The sequence below is a fragment of the Erythranthe guttata genome, chromosome 14, assembly GCF_056151865.1.
Source record: "Erythranthe guttata isolate IM_541 chromosome 14, IM_541, whole genome shotgun sequence".
In the NCBI taxonomy this organism is placed as follows: domain Eukaryota; kingdom Viridiplantae; phylum Streptophyta; class Magnoliopsida; order Lamiales; family Phrymaceae; genus Erythranthe; species Erythranthe guttata.
Window position 1 is genome coordinate 799,702 of NC_142546.1, and position 15,885 is coordinate 815,586.

Below are 15,885 nucleotides of genomic sequence, written 5' to 3' on the forward strand. Positions count from 1 at the left end.
AAAAATATTTAACCAACTTTTGATTCTTCGAGAAAATCTCAAAAAATTGTATACTATAGCACACAGTTTTTCAGTAAAAATAGCTGAAATGTTAAATCTTTGTTTAATATCATTTTAGCATTCAAATATGTAGGATTAAAGATATTTATTCATAGGTAGTCAAGAACTTGTTTGTCAAAAAATATTTAACTTTTGATTCCTCGAGAAAATCTCAAAAAATCCTATACTATAGCACACAGTTTTCAGTAAAAATCGGTGAAATGTTAAATCTTTTTTTAATATCATTTTAGCACTCAAATGTGTTTGCATAGAAGATGTATATTCATTGGTATCAAGGAATAGGTCATATACAAAATATTTAACTAAATTTTGATTCGTCAAGAAAATCACAAAAAATTGTATACTATATAGCATACGGTTTTTAGAAAAAAGTGTTGAAATATCAATTCTTTTTTTAATATCATTTTAGCACTCAAATATTTAGTATCGAAGATGTTCATTCATAAGTAATCGAGATTTAGTTCATTTGAAAACTATTTCACATACTGTTGATTCGTCAAAAAAATCTCAAAAAATCGTATACTATAGCACACTTGTTTTCTAGTAAAAATCACCGAAATGTCAAATATTTTATTAATATCATTCTAGCACTCAAATATATAGTTTAATTATTTAATCATATGATAAAGTATCAATTCTTGGATTCCCCGAAATTGAAGTGGCAGTTGGATCCTAGCAATTGAAACTAATCAAACTATAGTGCTCATAAATTAAAGTCATAGATAATAAATAAATAAATAGATAACTAAATAAATAAAAACAATTTAATAAATAAATATATAAAATTAAATTATACTTCTAACATGTTGTTACTCAAATCTAAAGTATTGTATTACAGAAAAAGAAATTAATAATAGCGCCACGTAAGATAAATGACGTCATGTAGTTGCGGATTACGTTGGTGGGGCAAGATTTTGAAATGATAAATCTCAGAAGCGACAAAAGCCGAACAAATGTGGACCCCATGTCTCTTGTGGGTCCCACTTCATTAGAGTGACAGCGCTGTGATAAAGTCGGTTTCCAAAGTCCACGTGTCCAACCACTAACGATGTGGATGCTCGCATCTAATTACTGCCTATTTTTTATTTTTTATATTACGTGTCTAATAAAATATTGAATTATATAAATTAATTTAAATTAATAATAATTCCATCTTAATCTTGGGCACATGTAGGTGGGTGACCTTCTGGAAGCCAAGCCCAAACCTATAAATATAATATTTGGAATTTTAGTGGGACCCACTAATGAGTCAAACCAGAGATCTTTAAATAAAATTAATAATAATTTATATTTATTTAATATATAAAGAAACGATAGAGGTTGATATCTGTGAAGTAGACATGGGCCACGTGTGAGATAAAGACAATCAAAAGAGGAGAAAGCCCTTTTCGACAAGGTTTGCTTTTTTTGTCAACCAAAATTTAAAATTTCTAATTTTAATTATTTTCTTTTTATTAAAATTATTTAGTGTGGGGCCCATACCCACCCCATTTTCTCTCTCTAACTGGATTCAGACAAAACCAAAAAAAAAAAATTAAAGAATGATGATAAAAGATCCAGCTTTTAAAGAGGGCTCTACTCTTTTACATTATACACACACCCTCTCTACTACACAGATATATGTCCAGAAAGTGATGCCTTTTCTTTTTTTTTAATGCTTTTTTTTTTCAGGGAAGTCTAATTTTTCCCAGGCAAGAACAAAGATACAAGAGATGAAAGAAACAAAACAAACACAACCCAATATCTCTAATCTTCATTCACCCTTTTTTCGTCTAAGTTCTAAACTTCCTCTTTGCTAGCCGCGCTTCGCTAACGGGGGATTCACCGATCGAATCTTGTCTAATTCTTCTCGATGGTGAAATCTGATGAAGGCACAATCTTTCTCCCTTCACCCCGGCCCTCGTGCTTTCTTCCAAAACTTGGGTTTCTCATTCCCCACATTCGGTGCGTCTGTGTGTGTCATCGTCGGAGGATTTTTCCCTCTTCGAAGGAAGTCAAGTATTGACAGAGTAGTCCTTCATTTCTTCTCAGGCTGCCATGGATGTACATTATCATTTCCTGGTCAAACAAATTGTAATTGTCTTCATAAATTCATAATGTTAACGCAATGTAAGTATGGACAGATTAAAAAACGAGCTTTCAAATACTAACCAGCGGTTTGTTTCTGCTCTGCAGGTTTCACCTGAACAGCAGCTGGAATGGGGTGTGCGTAAGTAAAACCATTAGGCAAGAGGGTTGTCGTTGTTCCAGCCGGCTGTGCAGCAAATTGAGCCGCTTGGACAATGCCCTGCGAAGATAACAATCCACCGCCACCTTTCCCGTTACTAGTTGCTGCAGCAATCGCCTTCGCTGGATCGTTCGTGCTCGTATTATCTTGCCTTTTTCGCTGCATATAAAATCCGCTCGGGCCAGAAGAGTGGGAATTCGTAGCGGTCGAATGAGTAGATTGGGCTTGAACTTGAGCTTGAGAATATGGATTTGTGAAATATAATTGTGCTTGTTGCATAGTCTTTGGTGGTTGCTGCTGTTGCTGATGTGGCACTGAAGGGTTTCCAAGAATTGATGGAGACTTTTGGTTGGTGATCGAAGGCGAGTTTTTCGACAAAGATGGGGTTTGATGGCCCATTTTGGTGTTGGTGGAAGCAGAGGAAGTTCTTGGGCTGGCACTAATAGAGGCCGACGGAGACTGGTTGCTACAAGGAGGAGGCGCTTGCCCCCCATGCGAAGAAGTAGTCGTTGCTGGTTTCTGATTTACACCAAACGATATTTGAGTGTGCATTTGTGTTGTCGTTCGAGGGAGGTTCTTGAGAGTTGTTTTTGCTGCTGTTGACGAGGCTTGGGAAGTTGGTGTAGTTCTTGTCGAATTTTTCCACAAGGGTGATACAGATGGGCCGCTGCCCATCATTTTCTGGGCGAGGTCTTGTGGGTATCCAGATAGTGGATTCGGAAATTTAGGGGCCGTTGTAGAAGATGAATTCAAGTGCTCTGACATTTGATTAGTCTTGCTCCGATTAACACCATTTTGCTGCTGAAGATGCGCATTGGGTGTAACAGGTCGAGAGCTTCGAGAAGGGCCAGATGTTCCGTTTATCGATCTTCCAGAACTTTCCATTACACCGTTGGTCTGAACAGAAGAAGCAGGCGAATCGGCTAAGTCTGATCTAGTGAAGGCAATTGATTGCCCTCCACCACTATGAGCCGCCTTTGGGGTGGCCGAACTCTTTCTTTCAGCATCAGTAGTTTTGTTATCATCGTCGGACATTCTGAAGTTGTTCTTCTGTGCAGCCTGAGCAGCAGCGGCAGCAAACATTGTCTGAATATTCTGCCTGGTAGATTCTGGAAAACTCTGGAAGATAGCGTGATTTTGAGCCATTGACGACATATCCATAGCTGGACCTGTGCCAGTACTGTTAATAGGACCAAACGACATTGCAAAGCTTTGCTGCTGTTGAGACTTCTTCTCATTGCCAGGAGAAGACGAAGAAGCATTAGCAAAAGCAGCTTGTGGATTCATCAAGGCAAAATTCTGCGGATTCATCATAGGCATCACGAAATTCTGGCCATAGATATTCATGGGGGCCCTGGCCCCCCTGCTGCTATCAGATGCCGTCGGCTGAGTAGTAGAATCTTCACATCCGACTTCACTTTCAGATTGCCTCGATCGTGATGGATGTTGTAATTGCTGAGGTGGATGAGATTTTTGTTTTTGGGGTCCACCATTTACGCCGCCACTTGCATTTTGCTGGGGATGATGAAGTTGAGATGGATGAATCATTTGGGAAGGATAGAAGGAACCGTTGAACAAAGGCATAGCTCCTTGAGCAGTTGGTTGGGTTCCCCTGTAATTCGGTGGCATAGGGAAAGGGTAGCCATTGTTGTTCTGCAGAATGGCCAAGTACTGTGTTTCATTGGCAGCCATAGTAGGGTACCCATTGAAGCTCATAGCAGTGGCTGCCGCCGCCGCCGCTGAAGCACTTGCACCGGCAGAGGTGGCGATGTTTGATGAAGCGGCAGAACTAAGCCGAGCAGAAGCAGCAGCCATTGCTGCTTGTTGATGGTTCAAAGGAAAGATGAAAGTAGGCCCCTGTTGACATACGAAACTCACGCAATTAACTAAATATCACTCCCAAGTTTTTTTTTTTTTTTAAATTGAAGTGATATAAGGGAAGCAAAGAAAGCATACCATTAGATTACTAGGTGCTACAGGGGGCAATTGTTGCTGCATCAGAATGTGCTGATTTCGTTTTGCAGAATCGGAAATAACAGCAGTTTGAGAAGCTTTGCTGTCCTTCACTGCATGATTAGGACTGTTGGAAACAGTGTGTTGTCCCTTATCTTGTGGAGTATTAGAACCTCTAACAGCCGCATTTTCGTGCGAATCTGACGGAGCCACATTAAGAATGGGAGGTTTTGGGCCGAACAAAGACGATGCAGAGCCAGCAGTTGCTTGCCAAAAGGGGTTTATTTTCATGATTTGCTGAAGGCAGTGTATGTTCCTAGCAATGTAACAATGTGTAGCACACCTTTTCGACCGGGGTTGAGAAAATACTGACTGCACAAAAGAAAATTTGTACAATCAGAGATAAAGAAAACAGATTCACAGGAAGAAGAACAAGAACAAGAACAAGAACATACTGGGATAGGTGCTGGTGCCATACTGCTGCCATCCATAGAGACAACTCCTTGCAAAGGTGCTGCCATGTATCTGCTGACAATTAAAAAATGTTATTATTTTGCCAAAAATCAGAGCTTAATAACAGATCTGATACTTATAAATTCGATTGAAAAAACGAGGATCATAGAAACACGATATGCAACCGTTTCGTACCCCATGGGAGGAAGTCCACCAGGCCAACTAACCATAGGCAAAGGCAAGGAAATCTTTGGTTGACCTAAATAAGCCCACAAAATTAGCAACCAAATCCAACGAAAATTTGGTTACCCATCAAGAAAGTGATGATGAAAATAATATACTTACAAGATTTCTCATCGAGTGGCTCTTCTTTGTTTGCCTTTAGTAGTGGAACTTCATGCTGTTGTTCTTTTTTAGTCTGCTGTTGCAACTTGTTTGCAGTTCCATTAACTACAGCTGCGTCCAAAATTCTTTCAGGCTTTTCCAAATCGAACTGTAGGCCAATTTCCTTCTTCGATTCAGTCGCTTCTTCACCTTTCCTTTCTACTACAGCTGCCACATTTGCCGAGTGCTCTTTTGCACTCTTCTCCTTCTCGTCTTCTTTATCTTTCGGAACCACCGGTTTCAACTCCTGCATGAAATAAAAATATCAAAAATACCGCCCCATCTACGAAGCAAATAATGGGATCTAAAGATTCTGAAAAATTCATCCATGTACATACTGCATCAACAGTAGATAGAACCGGCTTCTGGTCCACAGCTGCAGCCCTAGAACGAATCTTGGCTACCCTTTCTGGAGATGATCTTGTTTGTTGAGGCGGAGCCTGAAACGTGGTTCAAAATACTTGGATCAAGAAATCACAATCCAACAAAAAAAAAAACCATCTAACGGGCGAAAAAAATTATATATATATATATATATATATATATATATATATATATATATATATATATATATATATATATATATATATGACGATTAAGACGGAAAAACTCGAAAAACTCACCATCAGATCGATCTCGAACTTATTTTCCCTCTGAGTTTCAACATTAGAAACCATCGGGTTCCTGAAGTCGGAAAAAAAAAACAGAGGAACATTCAGAAGATTAGCCCAGATGAAAACTTCAAAAAAAAAAAAAAAGAAATGTTGGCACTCTCAAAACATCAAATCTTTGCGAACTCACTGTTTAATCATTGTAGCAGCAACTGAAGCTGTCGCAATCAACGCCGATTCCATGCAGATACTATCTTCATATCTCACTATAGGAGATTCTTTCTTACTTGGTGAGCTCACATCTTCCTTTGCAACCAAATTTCTGCTTTCCCTCAATTCTTCAGCCACAGGCTTGAACTCTGAATCAATTTTCATGGAATCTGATTCTGTCGGCTCAGTTGGCTGCACCGGCTTCCCCAGTGAATTGCCCGAACAGCCCTCGACTACAGACCCGTTTTCAATTTTAGATCCGGAGATTTTCTCCAATTTGGGAAATGAAATCTCACTCTTTGCCGTCTGATCCATCTCTAGTTTGGCGGAAATTGGGCTGCTCCGAGGACCATAGCTCGAATTCTCCGGTACTTGTCTCAGCTTCTTTCTCTTTGGAGCTGCAAAAAGAAAGAAGAAAGTGGAATCCATGATTCATTCCACAAACTTAAATCGAAAATGGAGATGAAATCCCATCAAGCCAAAATAACACTTACCGACAGATTGAAGGGGGCTAGAATTAGGTTCCAAAATCTGATTATTCGCCGAAGGAGAATTTGAGATCGGAGCATCACTGCTGGATCTATTAATTTCTCTCGAATCCTCGTTCTTTGAAGAAGGACCCTGTGACTGCGTCATCAAACCATATAACACCTCAGCAATTTCGATCTCTAGCTCTTCAGGATTCGAAGAACTCTGCTGCTTCGATGATGATTTCGGTGGCTTTAGTTTATGTCCGCCGTTGTTTCCACAGTGCTTCTGCGCAAGAGACAACCAAAGTCAATAATAAACATTAAAAAAAAAAAAAAAACGGAAGCAATTGAAGAGTCTTCTTAAATACGAACAAGTTTCTTTCTGAACACAGCATTTGAAGACGACGGAGACATTGGGGCGGCCTGCGGTGGGGTCGCTGTTGAAACGAGGCCTTGTCTCACCGGAGAACTTGATGCTTGACGGAAAATCTGCTCTCCTCCAGCAGCTCCACCACCACCGCCGCCGCCGTTGATATTACTGCTGCTAGACATCCAATCATGCGACCTCTTTGTACTTGCTGAAAAAACCCAAATAAAATAAAAAAATTAAGAAAATCAGAAAAGTCAAATATTAATGAAGAACCACACAATCAAGAAAATGGATTTTACCAGAGCGGGCTTTTCTAGGAACAGAAACACTGATAATCTCGTCGCCTGGTGTCCAGATAGGGGCTGCTCTGAAAACCTTAGAAGAAGGAGGAGGAGGTGGACCAGGAGGGAAGCTTTTCCTTGGTTGAAGATGGTGATTACTACCAATAATATTAGTGCTATTACTATTTGGCTGTTGACCAAAACTACTGATATGGCTGTTGCGGTGGTGGTGCTGGTGGTGGTTGGAAACGGAACCCCCCACCGGATGCAACAATCTGCTGGCGGTGGCGGCAGCGGCGGCGACGGTGGTGGTGGCGGCGGCGACTTCTTCATCTTCGTCGTCGTCATCGTCGACACTCTCTTCCGAAGTATAATCTCCTCCGATATTCTCTCTGTTCATCAATCTATCAGCTCTTCTCCTCTTACTACTCCTACTTGACCGCTCTCTTAAATCTCTTTCTCTCTCCCTCTCTCGATCTCGATCCTTCTTCACTCTCTCCCTTAACCTTACAGATTCCTGCAACTCCACTCCTCCGTCTTCATCTGCAAATCACAGGAAACAAAAAAAAAATTGAATCAAAACCTAAAAAATAACGAAAAGAGGAATCAATCCATTTCTCATTGAAAATCAAATCAGATCTGTGCGAAATCGAATTTCATTTACCCGGAGAGTCTCGGAGACTGTTTGTTCGATGCCTCCTTCTGTTGAAGCCATTAGAGCCGACAATACTAGCTCTTCTGGCTTCTCTGTTCCTCTCCATTGATGAATTTTCCACGCTTTCTAATCGGAATTCGAGCTTGAACCAGATGAATATCACCAATCGTATATCTCATCAGCGGCCAATTACTGCATAATTCACACAGAAATCAAATTGAAGAAAAAAAATTCACTGCAACTCCGGTGTGTAAAACAGCAAATTTTATTGAATGATCTTTTCTTCCGACTGGAGGTGCAAATCCCCCCACTCTGTGTATCTTTTCTCTTTCAGCTTCTGTAGCTGTTGTTGCTTTCTCTCTCCTCTCTCTCTCTTTCTCTCTCTCTCTCTTCTCACTTTCTCTCTCTAGAACTGAACCCTTTTTCCCTCAAATCTCATCATCTGTTGGGGCTATTTCACGTCTACAAAAGCCCCTCGTGGAAACCTCAGATGCATTTGCTTCGTCACCAAATCAATCTCAGCCCTACGATTTCCAATTCATCCAACGGCCAGAAATCCTAATTTGCCTACATGGCAGTATTCTCTGCCGTTCGTAGAAACCAACACTGCTTCCGAAAATCGTGTTTTACCGACACGTGTCGGTTTTACCTTCCTCATCAAGCTTTCGTGTTTGCTATTTATTATTTATAATAATATAATAATAAAATAGTGGAAAAGTCTTATTTAATTCCGTAAATTGGATAAATAAAAGTATTTATTTTTTAACAACGGAGCACTAGTGGGGCAAAGTGTCTCAATTTTTTTAATAAAGTTTAATAATGCAAATAAAAAATTATTTTCATAATTTTAATTGGGTGTTAGAATCTCTAAAAAATTAAGAATATTATATTAGACTTTGCAATATAACAATTTTAATTAAGTGAAACACGACAATATCTTCATTCACAACATGAAAACAATGTAGTTTCTAAACAAAATTATTTTTTTATGTACCTTAATTAATTAAAAATATTTGATTATAAAATAATAAAATAATTAATTATTACAAAAACTAAAGTAAAGTAAATAAGTAAAATAACTTTCTTTAGCCTGTACAAAATGTCAAGGCCAACGGGTTATAGCCGGTGGCAAACGGTGACCTTGGTAAAAGCAGCAAGTCGATTGATTACAAGGAATCTAGCTGACAGCATAAAATATCAAATCCTGCCCCTGGTCAAATTTTAATTTTTTATCTTTTCTGTAAATATTAAAATAGTATTATCCATATTTAATTAATTAATTGTTTTAGTAAAAAATTAAAAAACAATTCCATGAGTAATAATTGTGGGTCGTAGTAATTAGTGGTGGGGTACAGTAGGGTATTAGTAGGAGATAGCAGTTACTTTTCTCAAGAACAGACACGTGGGGCCCGCATCCAACGGCTACGATTTCTTTGGCGGATTTATGAAGAGAAATAGAGACCGTCAGATGACGGACCACGTGGCAGTGGCATTATAAAAAATTCCATGCTGGCAGCCTTAGGAAGACGGGTTTGGTGGGCGCGTGGAGTAACAGAATCGATCTGGACCGTTGATATTTAATTTAGATCTTGCGGTCCAGATTTGGTGAGATGAAAATAAGCTGGAGTCACGGTCACGGTCCTCACGGAGCAACCGAGAAGTCAGTGGGGACCACCTCTATTTTCCTACATTTTATTATTATTATTATTTTGAAGGGTTCCAGAACGATTATTTTTTATTTTTTTATTATTTTTTTCCCAGCCTAATTGTCACGTTGTGGTGGTGACGTGGTGTGGGACCCACCTGAGTTACGTTACCTACATGCTGCTCCCTGGTCAATATCTCCCCCTTTGTATTTGAAAATATTCTAAATTCAGAAAAGGGAAAAAATTAAAAAATAGATATTTCAATTTAATATTTTAATTATTATATAATGTATACAAGATTATTTATTGAATATTTACTTATTAATATATATGACGTGCATTTTTTTAAAATACTTTGGAATAATATTTTATCCAGATAATTCGAAAATATATTTAAATATTTTCCTAATATGTAATGGTCTCTGCTTCATATTGGTTAATTTATTAAATTGGGTATGATTACACTAATTATAATAATTATATAATATGAGATTTTTTCGAATCCGATATTTATGATTATATTATCTTTCAATCATATTTTATTTTATGAATCAAGTACCAAATTATGTTACCACTTACCACATAATTCATTAAAAATAAATAATTTACAATTTGTGTTTGTTAGTTCTTACTTGTAAAAGGCATGTAGCACATATTATAGGTCAAGAAAGGAATGATGTAATTACCATTTAATTAGTAGTTTAATTAACGGCTATGTAATGCGACCTAATTCTTGAACTAAACCTATTTCAATACTAATTAATACACTAACCTCCACCACCCTAATATATTAAATATGTAATTTATACTACTTTTCTTTTAATATTTTTTGATAAAAGACTCGCAGTGGGTCGAAGTATATTGGATAAATTATGTTATCGTGCAATAATTAATAAATTCCATGATATATATGTAAATTACATTGAACGAACCATGTGTGATGTGATGGACTTAAATGATATTAGCAAAGAAATTTGAATTATGAGTAGGGGCATATTTGCACTACTTTCTTGAATATGTGGAAAATGTGGGTAATGGGCTAAGATAAAAGGGTAAATTAATAAATAAACGAGAAATACATTTAACTATCTAATTTTATTTAAAAAAGAAAGGGAAATGGGGCACTAGTATTCTTTTATTATAAAAGGCAAAAAAGAATGCACCAAGTTTGTACTTGGTGGACAGCACGTGCCAATAATGAATGGATCTATTTGAACGAAGCATAATTTGAATTATTTATTTTTTTAAATAAAAAATAGAATAGAAAAATCATTGAATTTCAAATTAGTAAGAAATTGATATAGTTGAAGTGGCAATATGCCATGAAACGAGCCATAAATAGCATTTCACTTAGGATATATATGGGTAAATAGCACCTGACTCCCCTGTAGTTTCACTATTTTGCGTCTAACCCCTCGTATTATTCAATAATAAGCGCTTAATTCACTCCGCAAATGCAATGATTTTGCATATCTAAAAATATTTCCCGTTGACAATCCGGAATCCCACTTAATCGTATACCCTGAAACGATCGTATCCCAACTCCCATCATCTTTTCTCGAACATTTTGTCGAGAATCTGATGTGCGGTCAGGATATCGATTTTTTTTAACGGAAATGTTTCAACGTATAATTTACAAGAGATCGCAATGTTTTTACTCGGCATGCCATGGAATAACTTCAAAGCATCATTTACAATACTCGAACCTCGGGTAAAGATCGACATCATGATTGCTCAAAAATGTATTGGAAGTGAAACCGAGTTTCGTCGAATAGGCATCATGAATCGATCTTTGCGAGTTCAAGAATTTGTTAATGAAAAAAACATGAAAATCCCATCATTTATCAGCTTGAGATAAGAAAAATTGTAAAACTAAAAAAATTAAAATTAAATCAAACCTATTATTTAGGGTTACATTCCTTCATTCTTCAAGAAGAAAATGGTGATACTTCTGATAAAAGCTTTTCATCTTTCTTCCATCTCAAACACCTTCACAGCTTATTCAAGAAAAGCTGCATAAAAAAAAAGCTATAATTTAGAGGAGAAATAAGTAATGGATTTTCCCACTTATAAGCTATTTTATGCTGTCAGCAAAAGTCCTCAAAATCCCACATTTTGATGACAAGTGGGAAACTTTTGAGAAGCTTTTTACTTCTTTTAGTGTGATTTTTTCTATCTTTTTTACCTTTTATTTTATTTTATTTTATTATTATTATTAGTAATATCTAAAGGGGCTGTATTCAATGCTGCGGCGGCCCACCATTTCAAGTATGGTCCCTACAAAAGTTTGGCTATTAATTATGATTTAGAGTGATTGTGGGCCCACAGCCCATTATCAGGGGTTGAAGTTTGGACCTTGATTCTACAGTAAAATTGGTGGTTGGTGGGATTTTATTTCTTTGATTGGATAGGGATAGTGGAATTGGATTAGGATTATAAAATTTCTCCAAAATTGGAATATGCTATTCCAGTAATCAAAATTGTTGCTTATCAAAGAGAATAAAATTTTAATCCTCTTTGTACTGTTACATATTCTTGTTTCTAAACAGGTATCGATTTTTAACTTAGACACATTTTTTTAAGAATCTCAATAAATATGTTTTGATTTTAGATAAATATACATTAATAGACCAAAATACCCTTATTTACTAATTAATGCAGAAATAACGTTGGAGAATTGATGAGAATATAATAGAAAATTATGTAATTAATACAGAGCATTGAAATTGTAAATTAACAGATATTGTAGAACAAAATCAAAAAAAATACGGAAAAATTAAATGAAAAGTCCAAATTTAATTTAAACTAAATAAATTAATCAGTTCTTTTTTTTTTACCTAAAAGTTTCGAATGGGGACTTTAAAAATGCATTGGCTTGTTAGGGGGCACTATGCAGTTGACTAAATAAAGTCAACACCCACAATTCTAACCCCTATTTCTAATCATAACAATTCAAGGCAAATAATTGTTGATTTCGAACAAAAAAAATCGAAAATCGAAAATCGAAAATCGAACTTCATCTTGAAGAAGTATCAGATGATTCATCGGACTGCTTCGACGATTTGTTCTTCAACGCAGCGATTTCCTTATCGTGCTGTTTCTTTAAATACCGTTCGGCAGTTGCATTCACAATCTTGACGAAAAAATTCATCAGCATGAACCAAACGACGGTATTCCATATAAACGCAAGTGAGAAATCCCATTTCTTTCCCTGCAAAATTAAACGATAAAATTATTTCAAGTGCGTAAATAATTTGAAATAGATATATAATTTACGGGAGCCCGAAAATTCAAGAAACCTTGGTATTTATAGGAACGTGATGTTTCGTGGCTAAGTACTTGTCTTTCATCGAGTGAAGCTTGGAGACGAGATTCGGTAGAATAGAGTCGAAACCGGGTATAAAGCTAAGAACCCAAATTAGTTCGTTCTCCATCCAGTGAAGTAGTTGATTGTTGCACACGGATATGATAAATACCGTCTGAAAAATCATCGAGATTTTAACAAGAAAATTCGTGCAAATTTAAGGAAAAAAAATAAATTACATTTGTTACAAACCTGTATGTGAGTCTTGATTATAGCTTTGCCGATCATGGTTGCCACGAAAAATTTCCAGAAGGGAATTCCAAATTGTCCACACATAATTCCCGCAAGATCGAATAGAGGATTGGGTATCTACGGATTTATTCCCGAAAACCTCAAAATTAATTAAATTAAAAGAAGAAAAATCGAGGAAAAATGCAAGCCATGCGGAGAAATAATTATCGAACAATATGAAGTATAGGGAACCAACCGAGGCAAGAACTAAAATTGTGAAGAAATTCAAATATTGGGCATGTGACAAAAACGAGCGCTTGATTCGATTTAGACGAGAAGATAGAAATCCAGTATCTTCTGTGGAGGAAGCATCCAGTTCCTCCATGGCATCGACTTTACCACCCGACAAGCTTGCTGTATAAGGTCATCGTAAATAAAAATAAAAATATTATATAGATGGGATTGATTAAATAGTGGATGGGATTGATTAAATTATATCACTTAGGTCTCGTTTGGGAATGTAAATGGGATTGATTAAAATAATGTGACCATGAATCCTTGTATTGGATAATATCCTTCCGGGCGCGATTTTTTTTTTTTTTTTTTGACTTGAAACCTTAACTCTAAATATTTGACAAAGCTTGATTACATTGTCTATCAAGACTAATCATGATTCCCAAACAAGGACTTAAAAAGACAAAAATAATAAACAACGTCGACGTAAAATTTACATACCTGCCCTTGAAATAAAATAAGGGGGAAGTTCGCCGAGTGCAGTTCCAAGACCCCATAGTATAGCTTCAATCTGGACCTGTGGCAATAAGCTACTAAGGGGAATACGTACACCGTGCGACGACGGAAATAAAGGCGGCCCGAATTCATCACAATCTTTGCCGAGCCAAGATGGAGCTCTTTTTAACTGTATCGTATCATATAGAGCACTTTTGATGTCTACTCGACCACATTGCACTGCTTTTAATGTGAACAGTGCAATATGAGGTCCTAGATACAGAACAAACGTGTGCAGTCCTGAACCTACGGAATGAATACGATAATCAAGAAAATTACTTTAAAGATTTTTTCATCGGAAAAGATCGTTCCCAAGGATTAGTCACACGGTAAAGACCATCAAGAATATCGAACGGACACGATCGTTAATTAAGTCAATTTTGCTTACCTAGTCCGATGGAAGATGCAACACCAAGAGCCATCCACCATAATCCGAATCGCATGTAATGTAGTACTTCCTCGACATGCTGAATTTAATATTTAATCAGAAGATTTTTAACAATTAAAAAATAAAACTTGTTCGACGGTTAGTTACTACAAGCAATCTTATGTTATTACCGAATAGATTGTTTTAGTTACCTTCTCATGAGGGCCGTCAACAGTAACGAGTAGTATTCCAGCAATCGCGACGAGCGCACTCAACACTATAAGCCAACCGCCATGTGACAGAAGATACGCAAATGATCGTCTGAGATATTGTACGACGGCGAGAACGAAAAGTTTTAGTGTCTTGAAAGGCTGTGAGGTCAGACTTAAATTTTCTAATTCTTGTTGGTGCTTTAAACGAAGTCCTGCAAAAGAGCGTAAATTTTGAAAATTACAAGAAAGACGGAATAAGATTCTTGAATAGAGATCGGGAAATCGTTATCCGGGCGACCAAAAATTGCTAAAACTCAAGTATACAAGCTGATATAGTACTTTGTCGGTAATAAGCAACCGACACATGATTGTAAAATGTATGGAATTCAAGCTCCTTTCCAAAGGAAATCGAGCGACGGTCATAATGCGATTTGAGGACTAAAACCTTACTACATAAAGTGAACAAGTAAATCGGGGGGAAAATATCGAAAATCGGAAAAAAATGGCACCAATTAAAATCTCGATTTGCAACTCATAGTATGGGCTTGTCGCTATTAGGACTCGAATCGATTCGCAGAGGGACCAAATCTGCGATTACCTTATCGTTACACCCCGCGTGGATCGATCTACACGATTCCTCAAACTTCCAGAACAATTTTTTTGAAACAACACCCATAAAACTCAGCTATCTGGATAAACACACACACACACACGCACAAGAGTGTGTGTGTGTGCGTGTGTTGGTTTCTGGATAAACACAAAATCCCTAATAAAGTACATCCTAATTAGAACAATGCACATGTTAATTTAACATCTACAGCTCCATACAAACAATTTATGCACACAGCAAGAAAACTAGTCAACTCAACAAGAGGGGAAAAGAACAAATTAGTCAACACCCATTCAATCTCTCCATCGTCAAATCAAATCCACAAAAAAACCTTAATTCAAATTCCCCCCCAAAAAAAAACCCAGATCAGAAAGCTCAAAATTCGTAATAAGGAGAAAAAACTTGCCTGAGATCGACATGCCCCTGTTGCGGGAACTTTTGTTGGAGTTTGATTTTTTCTTGGCCGCCATTATCCTATATTCTTTCACATGCCCATATTAATTAGTATACGCAAACACACACACACACACACAAACACACACACACGCGCCCCTCTTTTTGCGTGAATCGAATACTGCAAAATTAGAAGCGGAGAGGAAAAGGGGGGGCAGAAATCTCGATGGCGAGCAAATCAAATTAGAAAAGATTGGATTTTTGGAGAGAGATCTCAGGGTTGTGATGCGAGAATGTGTGCGTGTTAGAAACACCAGAGTTTTTGGTGTGTTTGAGGAGAGAATGCCTTCGAGTTTTTATTTATTTATTTATTTATTACTATTATCTAATTTTTTCTCTCACGGACAACACGAATTTCTATTTTATTATGTCATAAAAATCCTATAATAAGAACTCTCCTATTATAATTAATATTCGATAAATTAGTAATCTCGTTTTAAGGCATGATAAAATCACGAAAAAATCTCATTTTCTTTATATAAATTTTATGTAATTCAGTTAATTACCAAACCAAATCGTGTATTCGGTTCGATAAACGGTATAAAATTTTGGTTCGATTTTACCGATTTAACATACCTAAATTTACCTGTGGAGAGGAT

The 15,885-nt window shown here is 36.9% G+C and overlaps 2 protein-coding genes and 1 long non-coding RNA gene across 4 annotated transcripts; all 3 read right to left on the bottom strand.

Moving 5' to 3' along the window:
* Nucleotides 1-1,577: 1,577 nt before the first annotated feature.
* On the bottom strand, nucleotides 1,578-8,140 carry LOC105961767 (protein TIME FOR COFFEE). Of its 2 annotated transcripts, none has more exons than XM_012986033.2 (13): nucleotides 7,684-8,140; nucleotides 7,038-7,562; nucleotides 6,741-6,946; nucleotides 6,393-6,654; nucleotides 5,879-6,296; nucleotides 5,701-5,761; nucleotides 5,416-5,517; nucleotides 5,039-5,324; nucleotides 4,889-4,952; nucleotides 4,696-4,765; nucleotides 4,244-4,612; nucleotides 2,212-4,144; nucleotides 1,578-2,118 (listed from the first exon to the last, which is right to left on the bottom strand). In XM_012986033.2, exons 1-13 carry the CDS (start codon nucleotides 7,778-7,780, stop codon nucleotides 2,078-2,080), a joined length of 4,434 nt encoding a protein of 1,477 aa, XP_012841487.2. In that variant the 5' UTR covers nucleotides 7,781-8,140; the 3' UTR covers nucleotides 1,578-2,077. The 2 variants fall into 2 exon arrangements, with proteins under 2 accessions (XP_012841487.2, XP_088670360.1); XM_088814234.1 differs by having other exon boundaries at nucleotides 6,393-6,651; nucleotides 7,684-8,127.
* A 2,831-nt stretch (nucleotides 8,141-10,971) lies between these two features.
* On the bottom strand, nucleotides 10,972-11,359 carry LOC148764871 (uncharacterized). Its single transcript, XR_016029576.1, has 2 exons — nucleotides 11,219-11,359; nucleotides 10,972-11,110 (listed from the first exon to the last, which is right to left on the bottom strand). It is a non-coding gene; the product is annotated as an uncharacterized LOC148764871 (long non-coding RNA).
* A 737-nt stretch (nucleotides 11,360-12,096) lies between these two features.
* KMS1 (SNARE associated Golgi protein family) lies at nucleotides 12,097-15,613 on the bottom strand. Its single transcript, XM_012986044.2, has 8 exons — nucleotides 15,240-15,613; nucleotides 14,224-14,435; nucleotides 14,033-14,111; nucleotides 13,591-13,890; nucleotides 13,112-13,269; nucleotides 12,877-12,993; nucleotides 12,620-12,799; nucleotides 12,097-12,531 (listed from the first exon to the last, which is right to left on the bottom strand). The coding sequence occupies exons 1-8, from the start codon at nucleotides 15,301-15,303 to the stop codon at nucleotides 12,337-12,339; spliced, it is 1,305 nt and encodes a 434-aa protein (XP_012841498.1). The 5' UTR covers nucleotides 15,304-15,613; the 3' UTR covers nucleotides 12,097-12,336.
* Nucleotides 15,614-15,885: the final 272 nt, after the last annotated feature.